The 21,846-nt window shown below is 41.5% G+C and overlaps 1 protein-coding gene across 1 annotated transcript in view; it reads right to left on the minus strand.

The window, feature by feature from the left end:
• The window catches only part of LOC142196703 (cytochrome P450 2J2-like), a 46,154-nt gene extending 25,040 nt beyond the window's left edge, over positions 1–21,114 (minus strand). The window contains exons 1-3 of the mRNA XM_075266681.1: positions 20,947–21,114; positions 16,807–16,969; positions 7,498–7,647 (exon numbers count right to left, since the gene is read on the minus strand). Of these exons, the coding sequence (XP_075122782.1) occupies positions 7,498–7,647; positions 16,807–16,969; positions 20,947–21,114 (481 nt within the window). The remainder of the gene's footprint in view (positions 1–7,497; positions 7,648–16,806; positions 16,970–20,946) is intronic.
• Between the last annotated feature and the right edge of the window lie 732 nt (positions 21,115–21,846).

A 21,846-nucleotide genomic window follows, 5' to 3' on the forward strand; every position in this document is an offset into this window, starting at 1 on the left:
CTATAATGGAGTCCGTGTGTTTTCTGCGCGGTGTCCACATGAATCATGCAGAGACAAAAATGCTGCTTAAGGGGGCTTTCACACCTGTGCTCCTTCTCTGGTTTGTGCATTCCACCGAGTTTTCATCTTCAGCCCTGGCGAAACTGGACAGGGGACAGAAACTCGGTGGTCAGTTTTAACCTTTTCGCTGCCAAGGGTCTCTGGAAATTTTGCACCTCCAGTAGCCAGGGCAATTTTCACAGTTTTGAGATGGACAAATCAAACCTAAATTGCAACATTAAAAAAGCATCCAACACCCCCATACCTATATATTTTCTTAAAGTAGACACCTGCAGCATTGTCAGAATGCCACTTGGTACTTTATATGAACAGGCACCTTCATGCAATTTTGATTTAAAGTGAATGTTTTATGAAAAAATGCAAATAAATGTATATTAGTTGTTAAAAGCGGAAACCAAACAAAAAATTAAATGCACCAAACCTCCTAAAAATAAGAGTTCAACATGTGCAGAGTTCATACATATCACTATGGCCTGAACCCACATGCACGTGTCTTCAGAAAATCGCTAGAACTGGAAGGAACAAAAATCTGCTTTGAAGCTGGAAATGTTAAAAAAGTATCATCCTATAAAATGTAGGGATTACACACCATGAAAAGTAAGTGAACCCCTAAACCCTATATATTTTTTGAAAGTAGACAACCTGAAGATTACAAATGTCTTAATGGGTCATCGATAGCCACATCCACCTTCATGCAACTTTGCAACCAACACAAATATTTTTTTGAAAAAATACGCTAAAACACATATTTGCACCTAAAACTCATGTTCAATCTCAGATTCATATACAAAATACTTTTAAAATAATAGCTTATGGTGTATACAATGTGTAAATATACTATATGTACCGCAAACATCAACTACAACAAGAGCTCGGACTCCCAAAAACACGAATACAGAAGACAAGCCGGATTTTGCTGTTGTTCACTAATATGTTAAAAAGCTATACTGCACCTACCAAACTGTGACTGCGATACCAAAATCTAACTTTTTTCAGAGTACACAGCATACCGTATATAAAAACACAATTTAATAGTTTATATATACAAGCACCTTCATTCAACTTTGCGGCAAACAGAGATTGCTAGCAAAAATTGCGCAAAAATTCAAATTTGCCACTAATCATAATGTACTGTACATAAAACTGCAATATGTGAGGAGTTCATACATACAACACATGTATATATTTACAGGGGCGGGTGTTAAAGAATCGCCAAAATCGCAGAAATGCGCCATCCCATTTTGTGCATGCAAATTAAATAGGACTTTACATAAAAATGTTATTTTCCATCCCCCTATAAAAATTTTAGCAATCTATACATTCATCTCTAGTGATAATCGTTATTACTATTATTTTAGTGTGTAACGGATATCACTAGAGACGTATTTTACTGTAGAAAGCTCAGGTATAGACAGGACAGGGATTGGGTGAAATGTAAACTTTATTCATGACTTTATGTATATGTTGTGTAAGTGTTTGGTGCGACTTTTTTTTTTGGGCGCTGCGACCTGGACAATGGTAAACGTCTGGGTCACAGCGCCAATAAACTTCCTGGTTATGTTCAGGAGGTATAACGTAAGAATACCCCACTAGTAAAGCTCAGGGGGGAATTACATTATAACTGTATGTGACAATCAGAGACAAATGTATAGTATACGCTCTGATTGGCAGGAGAAGGGTTAATAGGGACAATAGAGTCCCTGCCACCACCCTCCTGCTGTCACATACAAGTTATGCAGAGAGTCCGATTGTTTCTCTGTCTCTCGCTCTCTGCTGAACTGCTCGTAAATTGCTTGCTTAGACAGGAGGGGGGGGGACATATTGGAGCTCTATATCTTTGGACTGCATCAACATATCTTGATGCTTTCAATTGCATTTTAAAGAGGAGAATCTCATCTTTAAAATGATATCAAGAACTCGATGATTGGATGTACAGTTTTGGAGCTATTCACTGTTGAAACGCTGTCGGGAATTGAGATCTGCAGTTGGATCTCAATGCCAAATAGTGTTTTCAACAGTGAATCACTCCAAAACTGTAAGTAAAATCCTGGTTAAGTTCCTGGTATCATTTTAAAGATGAGAGTCTCTTCTTTAAAATGCATTTTAAAGCATCAAGATATGTTGATGCAGTCCAGAGATATCGGCATTAGTAGGGAGGATGTAGTAACTACATCCTCCGCTACTGAAGTGCCACCTTGGGAGCACGTATAGCTAAGTGCCTGGCAATGAAAGGGTTAAAACCCATTTACTTGAATGGATTTGTAAAGATGACCATCTGTGTGCACCTTTTGCTTGTCTGTGGGGAAACTGTTTTTTTAGCCGGATACAAATTCGGACACGCAGGACTTTGTGTCCGGCTAAAAAAAATGGTTTCCTAGCGGACATGCAGCAGGCGCCCACAGACGGTTACTTTACAAACCGATTCAAGTGAATGGGAGAGAGAGAAGAGAGACACCGAGCACACTAAGTGTCAGGATCTTGTTTTGTTGAACTCTTTTTTTTTTTTGCCAGCAGTCAAGATGGAGTTTTTTTGTGTTTCCTGCCTGTGACTTACCCTGATTTCCTGATTCTTGATTATTTAGCATGTGTGTTCTGATTACCCAGTTGCCTGAGTATTGTTTTCAGAAGCCTGTCTTCTGCAAGGTCCTCAAGCTCAAACTGACTGTTCCAAGTTGGTTAATTACCTGCAAGTTGGTTGCTACCTGGAACCACTACTCCCAGCAAGTCCTCCTGCTACCTAAGACTTGCTATCCACCCGGTCCACAGGAGCCGTGGAACTACTGACCCCAGCAAGTCCTCCTGCTACTAAGACTTGCTATCCACCTGGTCCAAAGGAGCCGTGGAACTACTGATCCCAGCAAGCCCTCCTGCTACAAGGACTTTGCTACCCACCCGGTCCAAAGGAGCCGTGGAACTACAGCCCCCAGCAAGCCCTCCTGCTGAGTATAGGACCACTGCTTCCGGCCAAGCCTCCTTGCCTTCCACAGAACAGACTGTAAGTCAATTTGTGTATTATTATTGCTAGACTCACTGTTCCCAGCCATTGGTCTCTAGAAAATAGAAAGGGTATTGTGACACTAAGTGCAGTATTATACTTGAATGTGTTAAGGTATCAACAAAGTGACTGTGGTGTCAGATGGCCTCTCACCTTGTGGGGTTGTGTTGGTCACACACCCTATATTGCATGTAGATACACCAGAGGGGAGGAAACAATGGAAAGCAAAACTGTGGATCTAGGTGTCAGGATTTGAACCTGTGACCTGCTGTCTTGCTCAGTGTCTCTTTGCTACCTGAGCTATCAGGCTTGTGGAATCATGGCCTGTTGGACTTCTGTGTGGAGCCTACTCCTAAGGCTCATCAGCTGCTGCTAATGATTTGAACCCGCCCTGTATTTACCTTGATTGGACTGGCTATATATAGGTGACTCTGACACTTCCTGTTTGTGTTGGTATTGTGTTCTGTTTATTCCGGATACAGCCTGAACACCCAGGAGACCTCCTTGCGAGATCTTCTTCAGTTCCTTGGAACCTCACCTGCTGGCTGCAAGCTCACCGTAGCTTTACTACAGCTCCTGAAAGACTATAGACTTCTACCTGGTCTTTACTCATCTGCTCTTGGACTACTGCCTCAGACCCCTGTGGGCTATCCACCTGCTGTCTCCAGCCTCCTCTGCATTACCCGACGACTGGACTCCTGATCCTGTACCACTAGTACCGTGACACTAGGTCCACAATAGGGAGTCCGCGCTCACTGGTAGCCAGAAGGGAGACTGGGTCGACAAATTCAAATAAACAGTAACCTTTTATTGTGATGAATAAAACAGAAGAAGCACGACACGTTTCAGACAAACTAAAAGCTCTTTCTCAAGTGCGAATTTACTGTAAGACACAAAGCGGGACGTGGGCATATTTAAAAAATGTCAAAAAAATGTCAGATTCCTAGATGTTAAAATTGACAAATATCTGAGAGCATTTGATAGCAACATACAAAGAATAGTTCCAAAAATGTCAGGTTCTTGGATATTAGAATCAACAGGTATCCACAAAATTTAAATAATTTTGGATGCCAGTTGATTCTAACATCCAAGAACCTGACATTTTTGGAACTATTAATTGTATGTTGCTATCAAATGCTCTCAGATGTTTGTCAATTTTAACATCTAGGAATCAGGCATTTTTTGGGGGGAATTTTTGTTTATTGGTATCAAATGCTTTCAGCATATTTTACATATTTTGAATGTCTTACTCCTATAGTTTTAATTATATTTTAAGCATTTGATGCATCATTTATATGTTTCACTTAAATCGGCACTTGAGAAAGGGCTTTTAGTTGGCCTGAAACACGTTGTGATTCTTCTGTTATTATTCATCACAATGAAAAGGTTAATGTTTATTTAGATTTGTTGACCCAGTCTTCCTTCTGGCTACTAGTGAGCGTGGACTCCCTGTTGTGGACCTAGGTCCACAGTGTTGCTTTCCATCGATTTAAGTGAATGGGTTTTAAAACTGATCACTGGGTTATCATCCCCTGTCTAGTTTCGCCGGGGCTGAAGATGGAAGCCTGACGGAATGCACAAACTGGAGAACGAGCGCAGGTGTGAACCGCCCCTAACATAGTTAGTACAGTTAAGAAAATGCACATGTTCATTAAATTCAACCATGGCTTTGGAGAGGATGTGGATAAAGGTAGGAGAAATGGCTATGAAGTAATGAGATATGGCTATGAGTGGAATGGGTATGGCTTTAAAGATAAGTGGAATTGCTAAGCTTAAAAATGATATCTGGTGATTTATCTAGCGGAAGGAAAACCATAATGCATTAATCAATCTCCCTTAAAAAGAAGAATGTTGCTCTTCATCCAAAGAGGTGATCATACTATCCACTTTCAAAACAAAACTTATAACATTTACATAAGCGTTAAGCTATTCTGTTCGGTTAACGCTTTGACCAACTTCTCAGATAGACTTTTCAATATATTTAGAGTTCTCTGGTGTCTGAAACTTTTATAATTTATATTAATATAAATGAGCCAGGTTCCCTTAAAGTCATTGTCCAGGATTTAGGATTTTATAGCCTACCCTTATGACCATAAATATCTGATTGATTGCAGGCAGACAGCCCCCAATCTACTGTACTGGACCGTTTCTGTTGCCCATACTACAGTATACATAACACAGGGTTGGAAGGAGATAGCTCTGGTCCTTGCATAGTGGTCAAGTGCTTCTACTGCAGCTCAGCTCCTATTGACTTCAATAATTGTCTGTAATAGTGGTGCCCGTCCACTACACAGGGCACAGAGTCAACTGCTTCTAACTCTACGTTGCGTATAGTATGAATGTTGAGAGCGAGCTCATGCAGTTGATTGATGCAGGAGCAAGCTGTTTGCCCCCACCAATCAGACATTTGTGGCCTATCATAAGGATAGGCCATACCATCCTAAATCCTGGACAGACCCTTTAAGATGTTTCCTTACAATCTTTTTTTTTTTTTTAAATCTCCTCATAACTAAGATCCTTCATGCATCTCTGGTTAGATAAACTATTTATTTTTTCCAACTCCATGGTAATGCTTCTGTTAACTGGTGCCCAGAACTGAACTGCATCTTCCATATTGTGGACTAATGATTTATGTAGTGGTATTTTTGCATCCATTAAGTATTGTGAGAAGGTGACAGGCAGGGTGCTGGAATCTCGCTATATCTCCCCCAGGTTTTTAACTTAAGTGTGGTCCAGTGCAGCTCTTGAGTAGGCCTTAGCTCCAGGTGTGAGTCCAGAAAAAGGCTGCAGATTCTGCACTCCAATGCAGATCCATGGAGTGAAAGGAGGTGCGTGTGTCTGTAATGTCCCGGTCCTGCTCATCCAATTCCCTTTAATAGTCCTTGCAGACCGAGATGGTATGGACATTTGCATATAAGGTAAAGAGGTTCCTCCCCCTTCATTCCTTCTATATATTTACCAGTATTTCTATTTCACCATAGCCAGCACACCTGGGGGGTCTATTAATGCGCCATCTTGTGGATGTTTTGTGAACTACGCCTGCCTATACTTCCCATTGTAATTTAAGTTGCCAATGTAAAGGAGTGTCCAGTATGATCAGGTGACCTTCAGGACCAATCAAACTCCCTTGACTGGCCTGGAGGAGGAGTTACAGCCCCCTCTAGAGGTGGTTGGGGACTTTTTGTGTTCCTTTTGTGTGGAGAGTCCTACACATGTGGAGCTGAAAATGGCAGCCAAGTCTCAGAGCACTTCAAACAGAGATGGCTTTTCCTCTGTACTCAAGATCCTCCTCAGAGAGCGTTTTGCTCTGAAGCTCCGAGCCTGCAAGTACTAAAGTTTACGTACTGGCTTATCCATCTTATCTGGGGCCTCATACATATCTCTATATTCAAGTAAATTTTTGGGACAAATCTATATTTAAGAAAACCATAGCAAATCTGACAGAATTTGAGGGTCTCCCACTGTCGACAACTCTATTTCCTCTCCTACATACGTGTACCCAGTTTGTTGAGGACTAACCCCCTGGATACAGGACATCTTTACAAGTATATACAAGTTTAACTACCCAAGCAACTACTAATTAAACTATCCGAAGCATTCCTGCTCCAAGCTCCATCACCTGCTTAATTGGACACTACCTACAAAGATCACTGTATTGTATGTGAAGAATTACTCCATATATACATTTGTATTACCTTGTCCTGCTAGTAAAAGAGCAACGACTACCCCCGAGACCTGGTTGTCTGTTGTCATTGTCAGGTACCACATGGGGGTGGGTAGTCGGAGACATCAAAAAGGAGATTTTGTGCACATTTGGGACCCAGGGACCCCCTAAAATCCAGCCACATCTGATATATTACCCGTGATACCAGCCCTGGCCCTCCTGAGTGTTACATGTCTGTCCTGTAACCCCGAGTTCGGTGAAACACAGTTGTGCTTGTTTTGTTGGCTGTTGGTAAGCCACAAGTATACAGTAGTTAAGTTATCATTACTATTTAGTTAGTCACTCAGACAAGCAGCTTTTTATTTAGTTTTTGCCTGAAGTTAAGGCTGTATTTTGTTTTGCTCATTTTGTGCCTGAAGTCAAGGTTTATTTATTTTCCTGGCTTTTTTTTTTTTTTTTTTTTTTTTCTAAGTAAACCAGTTTACTGCATATGTTGTGTCCCTGTCTTGACTGTTTGGGTCCGCACTACTGCTTCTACTGAGCTACCTTCCCCACAGTATATAAATATATGGATAAGCTCATTAGCAATATAGGTTAATGGCCATTTGCCATGTAAAAAGGTTCTACTAATTCCTTTCTCAAGCTTTAAATTTCTATTATATTGTCACTTGACTTAGAAGACTTTCCGTACAGAACTGATGAGACATCAATGTATCACTTTAACAAACATTGGCAAAGTTCCTTTACTGACTAGAGAAATATCCAAGAGATTAATCACCTTCTGTAGAAAGAAAAACGTCCAGCAGATAACGCGCTTCTTCTTTGATTCTCCACTCCAGAACCTTTTTGCCCAAGCCCAGGTTGCGCATAATCTTTATACTAAGGCGTCTCTGCAATTTCCAGTTCTGCCCAGTAGCCACAATGATTCCTATAATTAAAATACAAGTTAGTGAAGTTAGGGGGCATTCACACTACTGTTGGTGACCGTCAAACGAAAAGACATTTGAGATAGACACAACACTCAACATATACGAAAATAAAAAACTAATTTTTATTAAGTCAATTTTTAAAAACACAGATAAAAAAACACATACAGGACAAAGAGAATTTCCCAATAGGCCGGGAATTGGCATAGAAATATCACATATGAATAGTATTTCCCCAAATAGGGAGGTAGATAAAAATAGTGCAATAATCCATTAAAGCTCCAAGGTAATAAAAAAAAAAAAAAAAAAAAAAAAAAAAGTAAAGTGTACTGTGCAGTTGAACCACTAGATGGCAGTGAAATCCTTTACCTCTTACAGATCATAGTTCAAGCATGAACGTAATGCAAAATACCTGGTATAATAAAGTAATATACTATGGTACATAAAAGAGGAAAGAGAGCAGGTGTTGCTAGCAAAAACACTCTGTTCTTTCTAAGTAAGGCCAGCAAATGAATATAAACATGCTGGACTAATACAACCACATCCTTGTATGCCATACAGAGTACCAGGATAAGAATGGAGAAAGGGAGGAAGGAAGAAAAAAAAAATATATATATATATATATATATATATATATATATATATATATATATATATATATATATATATATATATATATATATATAGAATGCCAAGTTGCAATACTAAATATATGCCACTGATGGTAAAACCACAATTACTCACCCATAACGTATGGTATATAAGGGAAGCAAATGGAAAGTAGCACGCCAACCGGCCACCCGACGCGTGTTTCGGCGCTAGTCTTCGTCAGGGGGTGGTTGTGACTGTCAGCAGTGTCCATAGCTATTGTCCGTTACAAGATTTTAGCAACGGACAACAACTGAACTGTTTAGTGAAATCTGGTAAAATTTTATTCATTTCAATGGGATTTTATATTGTGTCCGTTAATGTCCGCTTATACACAATCCGTCAGAAGTCTAAACACAATCTACACTTAGCATAAAATATAACTTTTAATTCCGTCAGCTAAAATAATGTAGCCAGGGCTAATTAAAACAAACAAACAACAAACACGTCAGCCAACACATCTAGGGTCACTCCCAATGTACTTTTTTTTTTTTTTTTTTGTCCCTAATGTTTGTTGACACAAATGTAATTAGATGATTGAGCACAGGGGAATAGTAAACATAATTTCTGGCAGGCACTAGTAAACACTACTTGGTAAGCTCCAAGGTTAGTAATCTAGCCAATGCTGTGACTGTATAGGATCATTATCCCCCATCCCCCTGCTCTGATATCATAAATATTGCCCTAGAGCCTCCGCTCCTCTGTACGGCTTATTGACACTTATGCACACTCGCGTACCTGCCTACTCTGATATACACTATGTACGGCTAGGTTTTACGCTAAGTGTGCATATTAGATGAAGGCTCTCACAACCTTCAAACACCTATGCACATTCACTGTGTCCCTGCCTGTTTCGATATATACTACAGGCAGCTGGGTTCTCGCTAAATGCGCATTGTAAACTTAATCTCTCAACGCGTTTCGAAGCTTAACTTCTCATCAGGAGAGGATAGGATGTTCAAAAATAACAAAGATGTTGTTGCGGTTAAAACCGCATTTCCCGGTTCCCTGATGGTGGGAGCCGGTACAGAGTGTCAGACGCTGACTGCTGCAGCGCTGGGGTTTATATGGAGCCCTAACGCTCTTACGGATACGCCCACCCTACGTCATTCGGATCTTCACCAATCTGATCGCAGAGTGTCCGTGCGGAGGATACCTCCCCCTTCTGTGGGCGTGTTCATGTTTCCGAGGCGTCTGATTCAACAGCGCTGTTACTGTATACGGCAAAAGGAAACTAGAAGGTAAGTATGTTCTTGGTTGGCAACTGTATAGGAAGATTGAACTCTACAAAGATAATAGCTTCCTGCTATTAATAATATATACATTCGATGGGTAACAAGTCAGAAAAGCAGCGGTATGGTGCCATACTCTAATTAAAGGATGAGGGGATAGCGCAGCACATGCATTAATGTGAACGAAGTTCAAGCCACGTAACTACAAAAGACGTTTTAAGGATTAACCCTGTCCCAACCCTAAGAGCGTGGTATACTATAAATAGCTGCAAAACTAATTACCACAATAGATCCTATATCCATCTTTAATTCATCCTGACATATAGATCGATGACACTGTCAGTATACTAGGTCAAAAAATCTTAATGTCACAAATAGTAGAGTCTCATCTGAGTCTGCTGTCTGTTCTTTATTTCAAATGAATGGAGCAAAGGATATTTGATCATTAAGACCTTTAGGTCTTACACATTGAAACTTAAAGATCCACCTCGCCTCATGTTGTAAAAGGAGGCGATCCCAGTCCCCTCCCCTTGTGGGTTCAGGTACATTCTCAATGCCCTGGAATCTCAAAGTTCCAGGGTTGCCACCATGACATTGCCACACGTGATTGGAGAGGGTTTTATCCTCTTTCCTGTTGATATAACCCACATGCTCCAAAATCCTCTTTTTAAACTCCCGTCGGGTCTTTCCGACGTAATTCAGTGGGCATGGGCACGTGACACAATAAATTACTCCTGCCGTCCGGCAGTTAATAAATTGTCTTGTGTCATATGGAGTGTTAGTTGTCACACACAGCACCTGATTTCCTTTCTGTATGTAATCGCACGCCTTACACGTGCCACACTTAAACGTGCCATGTGGGATACTACGATTTAGCCACATTTTCTCAGGTTCAACAGGTCTAAGATGGCTATGTATCAGTAGGTCACGTAGGTTCCTGCCTCTCCTATATGTGACACTTGGTCTTTCACTCACAAGGGGTCTCACCTCCGGATCCATTATAAGAATGTCCCAGTATGATCTCAAAATTTCCAGTACACTCTTATACCCACGGTCATAGTTACCTATTAATCTGACCACCTTGTTGTCACTGATTGAATGTTGTTTTGGTGTCAGTAATTCTGTTCTATCCCTACTCTCCGCATATTCCTTCGCTTCGAGTAGTATTGAATCAGGGTAACCCCGTTGTCTGAACCTGGCTCCCAAGTCACATGATTTTTGATGAAAATCCTCCAGATCTGAACAGTTCCTGCGAACACGCAGAAACTGTCCCTTGGGTATCCCCCTCCTCAGGGGTGCCGGATGATAACTATCCCATCTGAGGAGGGAATTTGTAGCCGTATCTTTACGGTACAGACTGGTTTCCAACCTGCCAGATTTATCAATCGTGACCGTAATATCCAAAAAGGTGATGGTGACCGGGTCAATAGTTGAGGTGAATCTCATGTTGATGTCATTGCTATTAAGCTTCTCCACAAAGGTATTGAAGCTATCCACTGTACCTGTCCACAGAATCAGCACGTCATCAATATAACGTAACCAGAGTGAGATATCCGGAGTCCATTGTTCGTGCTCTTCTGTAAAGACTAGGTGCTCCTCCCACCAGCCTAAAAACAAATTAGCATATGTCGGGGCCGCTGAGCTCCCCATAGCGGTCCCCCGCTGCTGGTGGAAGAAGCGCCCGTCAAACATAAAGTAGTTCCTAGTCAGCACGAATACCAGGAGCTCCAGGATAAACTCGCCATGGTCTGTTAGCTGAGTTCTCCTACTTTGTAGGAAGTACCTAATCGCCGCACATCCCTTGTCATGCGGGATCGAGCTATATAGTGCTTCGATGTCTAAAGACGCCAAAAACAATGGACTCCGGATATCTCGCTCTGGTTACGTTATATTGATGACGTGCTGATTCTGTGGACAGGTACAGTGGATAGCTTCAATACCTTTGTGGAGAAGCTTAATAGCAATGACATCAACATGAGATTCACCTCAACTATTGACCCGGTCACCATCACCTTTTTGGATATTACGGTCACGATTGATAAATCTGGCAGGTTGGAAACCAGTCTGTACCGTAAAGATACGGCTACAAATTCCCTCCTCAGATGGGATAGTTATCATCCGGCACCCCTGAGGAGGGGGATACCCAAGGGACAGTTTCTGCGTGTTCGCAGGAACTGTTCAGATCTGGAGGATTTTCATCAAAAATCATGTGACTTGGGAGCCAGGTTCAGACAACGGGGTTACCCTGATTCAATACTACTCGAAGCGAAGGAATATGCGGAGAGTAGGGATAGAACAGAATTACTGACACCAAAACAACATTCAATCAGTGACAACAAGGTGGTCAGATTAATAGGTAACTATGACCGTGGGTATAAGAGTGTACTGGAAATTTTGAGATCATACTGGGACATTCTTATAATGGATCCGGAGGTGAGACCCCTTGTGAGTGAAAGACCAAGTGTCACATATAGGAGAGGCAGGAACCTACGTGACCTACTGATACATAGCCATCTTAGACCTGTTGAACCTGAGAAAATGTGGCTAAATCGTAGTATCCCACATGGCACGTTTAAGTGTGGCACGTGTAAGGCGTGCGATTACATACAGAAAGGAAATCAGGTGCTGTGTGTGACAACTAACACTCCATATGACACAAGACAATTTATTAACTGCCGGACGGCAGGAGTAATTTATTGTGTCACGTGCCCATGCCCACTGAATTACGTCGGAAAGACCCGACGGGAGTTTAAAAAGAGGATTTTGGAGCATGTGGGTTATATCAACAGGAAAGAGGATAAAACCCTCTCCAATCACGTGTGGCAATGTCATGGTGGCAACCCTGGAACTTTGAGATTCCAGGGCATTGAGAATGTACCTGAACCCACAAGGGGAGGGGACTGGGATCGCCTCCTTTTACAACATGAGGCGAGGTGGATCTTTAAGTTTCAATGTGTAAGACCTAAAGGTCTTAATGATCAAATATCCTTTGCTCCATTCATTTGAAATAAAGAACAGACAGCAGACTCAGATGAGACTCTACTATTTGTGACATTAAGATTTTTTGACCTAGTATACTGACAGTGTCATCGATCTATATGTCAGGATGAATTAAAGATGGATATAGGATCTATTGTGGTAATTAGTTTTGCAGCTATTTATAGTATACCACGCTCTTAGGGTTGGGACAGGGTTAATCCTTAAAACGTCTTTTGTAGTTACGTGGCTTGAACTTCGTTCACATTAATGCATGTGCTGCGCTATCCCCTCATCCTTTAATTAGAGTATGGCACCATACCGCTGCTTTTCTGACTTGTTACCCATCGAATGTATATATTATTAATAGCAGGAAGCTATTATCTTTGTAGAGTTCAATCTTCCTATACAGTTGCCAACCAAGAACATACTTACCTTCTAGTTTCCTTTTGCCGTATACAGTAACAGCGCTGTTGAATCAGACGCCTCGGAAACATGAACACGCCCACAGAAGGGGGAGGTATCCTCCGCACGGACACTCTGCGATCAGATTGGTGAAGATCCGAATGACGTAGGGTGGGCGTATCCGTAAGAGCGTTAGGGCTCCATATAAACCCCAGCGCTGCAGCAGTCAGCGTCTGACACTCTGTACCGGCTCCCACCATCAGGGAACCGGGAAATGCGGTTTTAACCGCAACAACATCTTTGTTATTTTTGAACATCCTATCCTCTCCTGATGAGAAGTTAAGCTTCGAAACGCGTTGAGAGATTAAGTTTACAATGCGCATTTAGCGAGAACCCAGCTGCCTGTAGTATATATCGAAACAGGCAGGGACACAGCGAATGTGCATAGGTGTTTGAAGGTTGTGAGAGCCTTCATCTAATATGCACACTTAGCGTAAAACCTAGCCGTACATAGTGTATATCAGAGTAGGCAGGTACGCGAGTGTGCATAAGTGTCAATAAGCCGTACAGAGGAGCGGAGGCTCTAGGGCAATATTTATGATATCAGAGCAGGGGGATGGGGGATAATGATCCTATACAGTCACAGCATTGGCTAGATTACTAACCTTGGAGCTTACCAAGTAGTGTTTACTAGTGCCTGCCAGAAATTATGTTTACTATTCCCCTGTGCTCAATCATCTAATTACATTTGTGTCAACAAACATTAGGGACAAAAAAAAAAAAAAAAAAAAAAGTACATTGGGAGTGACCCTAAATGTGTTGGCTGACGTGTTTGTTGTTTGTTTGTTTTAATTAGCCCTGGCTACATTATTTTAGCTGACGGAATTAAAAGTTATATTTTATGCTAAGTGTAGATTGTGTTTATAAAAGTGTAGCATTTTGTGCCCTTTGAGATTTACCGTCAGAAGTCTGTTTTTTTTTTTTTTCCAGCGGACAAAAAAAACTACATGCAGGACTTTTGTGTCCGTTAGAAAAACCGGACAGCAACTGTGGATTATTTTAACATTGAAGTCTATGGGCAACGGACTTATAACAGACAATAACTGATAGCCATCAGCTACTGTCCGTTATTTAGTGTCCGTTTTTTTCTGTGCATGCTTAGAAAGCAGAAAGAAACAAAAAAAAAAACAAAAAAAAAACGGACAGTATAAAAAAAAACAAAAACACTAACTTACACTAACTGACAATAATGATGCTAATGTCTGTTTTTTTTAACTGATCCATTAAATGGATCAGTTAAAAAAAAACAGACACATTAACATCAGTTAGGGCAGGTTCACATCTGTGCACGATTTCTGCTTCAGCCAATCTGGCAGGTTTTCGTCTTCTGCCACAGGAAACTGGACAAGGGATGGAAACTCGGCGGTCAGTTTGCAAAGTGACCGCCCGTGTGCGTCTTCTGCGCCTCTGCGGCAAAACTAGTTTTTTCAACCGGACACAAAGTCGGACATGCAGGACTTTGTGTCCGGTTAAAGAAAAACAGTTTCGCGGTGGACAGGCAGAAGACACACACGGGCGGTCACTTTGCAAACCCATTCAAGTTAATGGGTTTGAAAACTGATGACCCGGTTTTCGTCCCCTGTCCAGTTTCTCGGGGCAGAAGTAGGAAACCCTCTGGACTGGCTTGAGTGGAGACAGGGTGAATCTACCCTTAGTGTCCGTTAATGTCTGCTGTGAAAGGTGTGCTTTTTTAGGGGGGGGTTTAACGGACACCTCCATAATGGAATTGTTCAAAATGGATTGTTCAATGCATAAGTAAAAGAATCCACAGTATTCTGGTTCCATAATCTTTGAGACACATTTTACATGGAATTTATATGCTCTCAGAGCAACTTACTATTTTCCCCCAATAATTTTGAATATTGCATTAAAGACTAGAAGTTTGGTTTATTTGTGCACTAGAAAAATCTGATATAATACTTCAAAACATTTTTGTTCTGTGCCCCCAGAGAATAACTATTGGTGCCGATACTGTAGCTCTTCACCATGAGAAGGGCGTTTCTGACAGTCAGTCAGTCAGGAACACCCCTCCTCACAGCAGGGTCTATAGCTCTGTACTGTGAGAGGGGAAGCATTCCTTACCGCCCAGTGATGGCGGTGAGGAACGCCCCCAGTACTCATCTATGGACGAGTAGTATCAAGAGGGGAGGGAGGCGTTCCTCACCGCTCACACAGTACAGTGCTATAGGCGTTACTCTGAAGAAGGGCTTTCATGACTGACTGTCAGATACGCCCTTCTGACAGTGAAGAGCTATAGTACCGGCACCGATAGCTCTTCCCCAGGGTCACAGAACGTGAAAGACGATAGTGCGCAGGGCACTGTCAGCTTTCTAGCGGTGTATTACACTGCATGTGCCCCAGGAAGTGAAAGGTCCTCTTTAAAGGGATTCAAACAATAAAACTGCATTTTTTTTTCTCACTCACACGTGGGAATATCCTTAAGAAAGGCTATTACAAATTATGGAAAGAGGGTTATCACACATAAAACAGCATTTGGAGTGATTGTCTGTGACACAAGATGACCATAACATATTGTGCACTGAATTTGTGAATTTCTGGAAACATCACTATTCACCATCAGCTGCACATTCACTTCTGGGAAATAAATAATGCAACATATGGGGGGGGGGTAAAAATGCTCACTACATCACTAGATAAATCTCTAGGGGATTCCACTTTACTGATATTTCAGGGTCTCTGAAAAAGTGTGTATGGCGTCCTCACACAAAACTTAACTAATTTAAAACTGTGCTCCAAACACCAAATAGTGTTGCTTCCCTCTTGTGCCAGAGTGTGTGCCCAAACAGCAGTTTATACCCACATGATATTGAGTGAGGTATCCCAAGTACAACAGTGTCATACATGTGAGCATAAACTGCTGTTTGGGTACACGGCAGGACACAGAAGGGAAGGAATGCTATTTGGCTTTTAGAGAACAGTTTAGAGGTTTGGTTTTTGGATGCCATGCCATGTCATTTTTTTGAAAACTGGACCCCTCAAAGAATTTAACAAGGGGCATAGTGAGCATATGCTTTTGAGGATTTTAATGCACAGTAGATACTCAGTGAATATGTAAGCTGAAAAGTGAATATGTAAGCTGATCAGAGTACATAAGGTATACCGAATTCCCCACTATTTTCCCAGTAGCTACTAGGGTTGGAGGGGATTCTGGGTGGTCACTTCTAGTGCCTTTTCCCTCACAATACCTAAATACGCGTTGTATGCTGATATTGCTCACACTATTCACACATTTCCCTTCCATCCATAGTAAGTTTTGCCCTAAAGATCTGGCATTTTGGGTGTCTTGGTTGTTTGTTTTTTATTTTTCTGGAGAGTTGGCATTATGATGTATTGTTTTTTTTTTTTTTGCAGGATGTGATAGCTTTTGTAACATCACCATTCAGGGGTGCCAATGACTTATTGACTAAATAAAAAAACAAAATAAAAAAACAAAACATTGATTCTGGCATTCCTTTTTATACAGGCTATCAGCCTATGTATACAGCCTGTCAGCCTATACAGTTATATACGCTGACAGCCTCACTTCTATGCAGGATCAATCAGGTATGTGGACTCAGGCAAGTCTAGGGTCACTGATAAGGTGGTATCTCCACTGTCGCTAAAAGCCGTTGTGTCTGTACTAGCGATAGGTAGTGATAGTGGAAGAGATAAATGTCACTCCTCCAACATCTTTTCATGTCCTAATGTCGAAATGGCTTGGTAAATAGGAGGTGGAAAAGCAGTGTGGTGGCAAGAAGTGGGTAACACCAGGAATGTGTGTGCTTAACCGTATTATGTAACCTTTAATTTTACATATATGCATTTTTACATTCTAGTTACCTCTTTCTTCAGCATAGTACTTAAAGTAGGGTGTTGTAGGCCGTTCTGAAACTTTTTCTGCGTTGCTGATTAGACAATCTCTTATACTTTCAAATCCATTCAGCACAATCAAAGGGGTTTGCCCAATCCAAATAGTCATGATATTTCCATAAATCTTTGATAACTGAAAATAAATTGAAAGAAACATATAATAAATAATTATAATTAAATTATTAATAATTATAAATAATTATAATTAAAAAAAAAACTCCTGACAAACAGTAATTTATCCAGGTAACAATTTCATGTTTTTATATGATTGCTTCTCCATCTTAGGGTTTGGGGTGGTGGGTGTGATAATCTAATTGCCCTACTCTGTTTGCAGCAAGACAGACCTAGTCATGAATAGTAGGTGGTAGGTTCATAAACGAGTCTAATGTGACACCCTCCTTTATTCTCTGATAAATCCAAGTTGTGACTGTTGTCATTAACACCTATGTGATACATGTATCAGTGCTAGGGATACTTAGGTAATTAGCTTAAACATCTTGGCTAAAAACACTCTGTTTACTACTTATAGTAATCTCCTTGTTGTGGAATAGGGAGGGGAATAAGTAAATACCTAACACTACTCGGGACTGGGCAATTTTACACACATATATACCCGCTGCTTTATACATGGGGGGCCGTATTCTGTGTTTGTGCACCTATTTTTAATGAACCACCAATAAAGGTTAAGTTTTAATAATTTTTTCTAGTGGGGGTGCCCCTTTTCGTTGTTTACAGTATATAATAGATAACCCTTGATCCAAAGTGTCCCTGCTATAGAACAACATGTCATACACATTGCATGTGCATTGGCCACAACATATATTTCTTGGGGAGCTCAGCAATAAAGTGACATTTTATTAAGGATGCTTCAGGAGAAGGAAGAATTTGAGTTTTGCTTTTCCTATTTTTCTTTTCTCATGTTTTGATAGAATATATATATATATATATATATATATATATATATACACACTCACCGGCCACTTTATTAGGTACACCTGTCCAACTGCTCGTTAACACTTAATTTCTAATCAGCCAATCACATGGCGGCAACTCAGTGTATTTAGGCATGTAGACATGGTCAAGACAATCTCCTGCAGTTCAAACCGAGCATCAGTATGGGGAAGAAAGGTGATTTGAGTGCCTTTGAACGTGGCATGGTTGATGGTGCCAGAAGGGCTGGTCTGAGTATTTCAGAAACTGCTGATCTACTGGGATTTTCACGCACAACCATCTCTAGGGTTTACAGAGAATGGTCCGAAAAAGAAAAAACATCCAGTGAGCGGCAGTTCTGTGGGCGGAAATGCGTTGTTGATGCCAGAGGTCAGAGGAGAATGGCCAGACTGGTTCGAGCTGATAGAAAGGCAACAGTGACTCAAATAGCCACCCGTTACAACCAAGGTAGCCAGAAGAGCACCTCTGAACGCACAGTACGTCGAACTTTGAGGCAGATGGGCTACAGCAGCAGAAGACCACACCGGGTGCCACTCCTTTCAGCTAAGAACAGGAAACTGAGGCTACAATTTGCACAAGCTCATCGAAATTGGACAATTGAAGATTGGAAAAACGTTGCCTGGTCTGATGAGTCTCGATTTCTGCTGCGACATTCGGATGGTAGGGTCAGAATTTGGCGTCAACAACATGAAAGCATGGATCCATCCTTGTATCAACGGTTCAGGCTGGTGGTGGTGGTGTCATGGTGTGGGGAATATTTTCTTGGCACTCTTTGGGCCCCTTGGTACCAATTGAGCATCGTTGCAACGCCAAAGCCTACCTGAGTATTGTTGCTGACCATGTCCATCCCTTTATGACCACAATGTACCCAACATCTGATGGCTACTTTCAGCAGGATAATGCGCCATGTCATAAAGCTGGAATCATCTCAGACTGGTTTCTTGAACATGACAATGAGTTCACTGTACTCCAATGGCCTCCACAGTCACCAGATCTCAATCCAATAGAGCATCTTTGGGATGTGGTGGAACGGGAGATTCGCATCATGGATGTGCAGCCGACAAATCTGCGGCAACTGTGTGATGCCATCATGTCAATACGGACCAAAATCTCTGAGGAATGCTTCCAGCACCTTGTTGAATCTATGCCACGAAGAATTGAGGCAGTTCTGAAGGCAAAAGGGGGTCCAACCCGTTACTAGCATGGTGTACCTAATAAAGTGGCCGGTGAGTGTATATATATATATATATATATATATATATATATATATATATATATATATATATATATATATATATATATATATATATGCCCCATTTACCAGGGTGGATTATAATATAATGGAGAGTTTGTGTGGCTAGGGGTTTTATACTGCTTTGTGCAGAAATCTAAAGGACCTGTAAAAGACCCTGCACATGATCTTTGCTGGTCCTCAAGCCAGAGGGGAGACCAGCAATTCAATACATGTTAAGAAGGTGAGGTGCTAAACATCCACTACGGAAATCTACCCTTTGGCAGCAGAAAGATTAACTACTCCCATTCTCTTGAATGGGAGATTTGGTCAGAATTCACTTAAAGATTGGACAATACACTTCTTTTTTTTTCTGCTACCTGATTTTTTTCAGCCATAACAAAATGAATCTCTCATTGAAATTAAAAGGAGGCTGAATTTTTGCAACAGAGTCTGCCACAAAATTCCAGTGTGAATTTAGTGTAAGATCCCATGGTCATGTGATGAACACACAGGCGCATGGATCATTACAGCGATCCGATATCTGCCTGGTAACCATGTGCACATGACTGACTTTTATCCACTGGCAGATTAAATGACAGCAATCAGATATCTAAATAAACATGATGGATTGATACAGAAAGTATATTGGAAAATTGTATAACTTTATATTATACAAACAATAACATTGTCTGAAACTGGGCTCCTTTAATTCATATACTGTAATAGACCATTTGCCTGATTTGATAAGCATCTTAACTTATTTTTATAAGTGAATGTCTTTTTATATCTTGTCTGTAATCTGTGGGTGGAAATTCGTCAAGCTCCATTTCCTGTTGTAAGAAGTTTCACATTTCTTTTTTCAAAACTGAGACCTTAGGCCAGGGTCCCAAATTGCAAAAACCACAGCATTTTACATTAACTGCAAAGTGGATGGGATGGATTCTGGCTAATCCCATTCACACACTGCAGAAAAAAATCTGATATGGAAATGCTGCGAAACACAGCAAGTCAATTATTTCTACGGAAACACTGGTGTTTTCTGAAAAAGTATAATAGAGGCAGAAAATACACAGAGGAACTGTGCAAATTTTCTGTGAAAAACACTGTGGAAAAAACCATCATGCCGCGGTCTTTTCTGCAGCGTTTTTTTCCCAGCGATTCACTGCATAGGGCCTTAGCCATACAGTGCTCTTGCAATACTTCCAAAAGTGAGGCCTGATTCACATCTGCATTCAGTAATCTGTTCGGAGAGTCTACGTGGGGACTCCCCCTCCCCCCCCCCCCCCCAAATAGACTACTGATCTCTGCTGGCAAGCGGTGAGCTTATGAAAGCTGACCCCATAGACTAGAATGTGGTCCGTTGCTTTCCGCGCGGTGTCCGTACAGAACATGCGGAGAGAAAAGTACTTTACGATCTACTTTCATGTCCGCATGACTCGTATTATAGTCTATAGGGTTCATGTGCTTTCAGTGCTCACCACTTGCCAGTGCGTTCGGTAGGCCGTTCGGGGGTCCTCATGTGGACTCACTGAACGGATTAAGGAACGCAGATGTAAACCAGGCCTAAGATAGGACTTTAGTGAGTGGGACCATGGCTTCTTCTGCCCAACTACTTCAACCAGGATCAACACCAGAAGCTGACCTAAATTATAGTTCAAATTTATGCCAGTTCCTAGTCGATGTCCTAATGCATGAGGAAGTGAAAAACGCTCCAACACAAAATATATCAAGACTGGAATATGTAGCATCAGCCTTATTTGGTTCCACTTTATATCTTTATCTATTGGAATGTTGAAATTAATTTCCAGAATATTATTCCCCTTTAGTGTTCTTACTATTTAAAAAGTTTCTATAAAAACAAATCAAGATATTGATTAAATGTATATACAGAATTATAGTAAAGAGGGTTTCATTTCTACCATTACCTTCATTAACTTCCAATGATTCAGCTGGAATTTTATTGTAAAAAGATTTCCAACAAAAGGCAGAGGAGTTGGTCCTGGGGGCAGTAATGCTGCAATTTTCTGAATTTTCATATATTGCATACTGGAGAGTATCAACAGCAGCCCAAGAAGTATCCAGATAACATCCATCCTTTTTAGTTTAGCAAAAGAGTTATCTAAAATGTGTCAGAAAATTGTTAAAGTGAGCAAAATAAATACTGAATTCACGTAAACAATAATACCGTATATACTCGAGTATAAGCTTTTTGTGCTGAAAAAGTGTGCCTCGGCTTACTCGCGTCAATACGGTAATTGACAATATCACATGACTGGTCCGCAGTGAAAGACATCTGTGTGAGGCCGCTGGAGCAGCGATAGGTGAGTGGTGAGGCAGCGCTGCCTCCAGGACCGCCCCAAGATGTTTCCAGAACATCTTCTCTGCCTTGGAAACATCTTAAGGTGGCCCTGGAGACAGCACTGCCTCACCAACCATCTATCGGCAGCAGCGCTATTCCAGCGGCCTCCCACAGATGTCTTTTACTGCGGACCAGTGAAATTACCACTCGAGTCAATACGGTAATTGACTCGACCGTATTGACTCGCTGCAGTGGGCCTCCGCTTCAGTCCCGGCCCCCTTCCCCGGCTACAACACACGCCAGGTGATGTGGCCACGTTAGCTCAGGCCTGCACCCGGCGTATATCGATGACGTCTTACTGCTTCTCAGCACAGGCGGCGTCATCGCGCCCCCTACACTGAGAAGCAGGAGCAGCCGTGGGAGAAGATGAGCAGTGGCCTGCAGCGGGAGCAGCAGCGCGTGGTCGGTAAGTATGAGAACTTAATGTTTGTTTGTCCCCGGGCCTGCTCACTGCCGACCCCCGTGT

Source organism: Leptodactylus fuscus, chromosome 3, assembly GCF_031893055.1.
Source record: "Leptodactylus fuscus isolate aLepFus1 chromosome 3, aLepFus1.hap2, whole genome shotgun sequence".
Lineage (NCBI taxonomy): Eukaryota > Metazoa > Chordata > Amphibia > Anura > Leptodactylidae > Leptodactylus > Leptodactylus fuscus.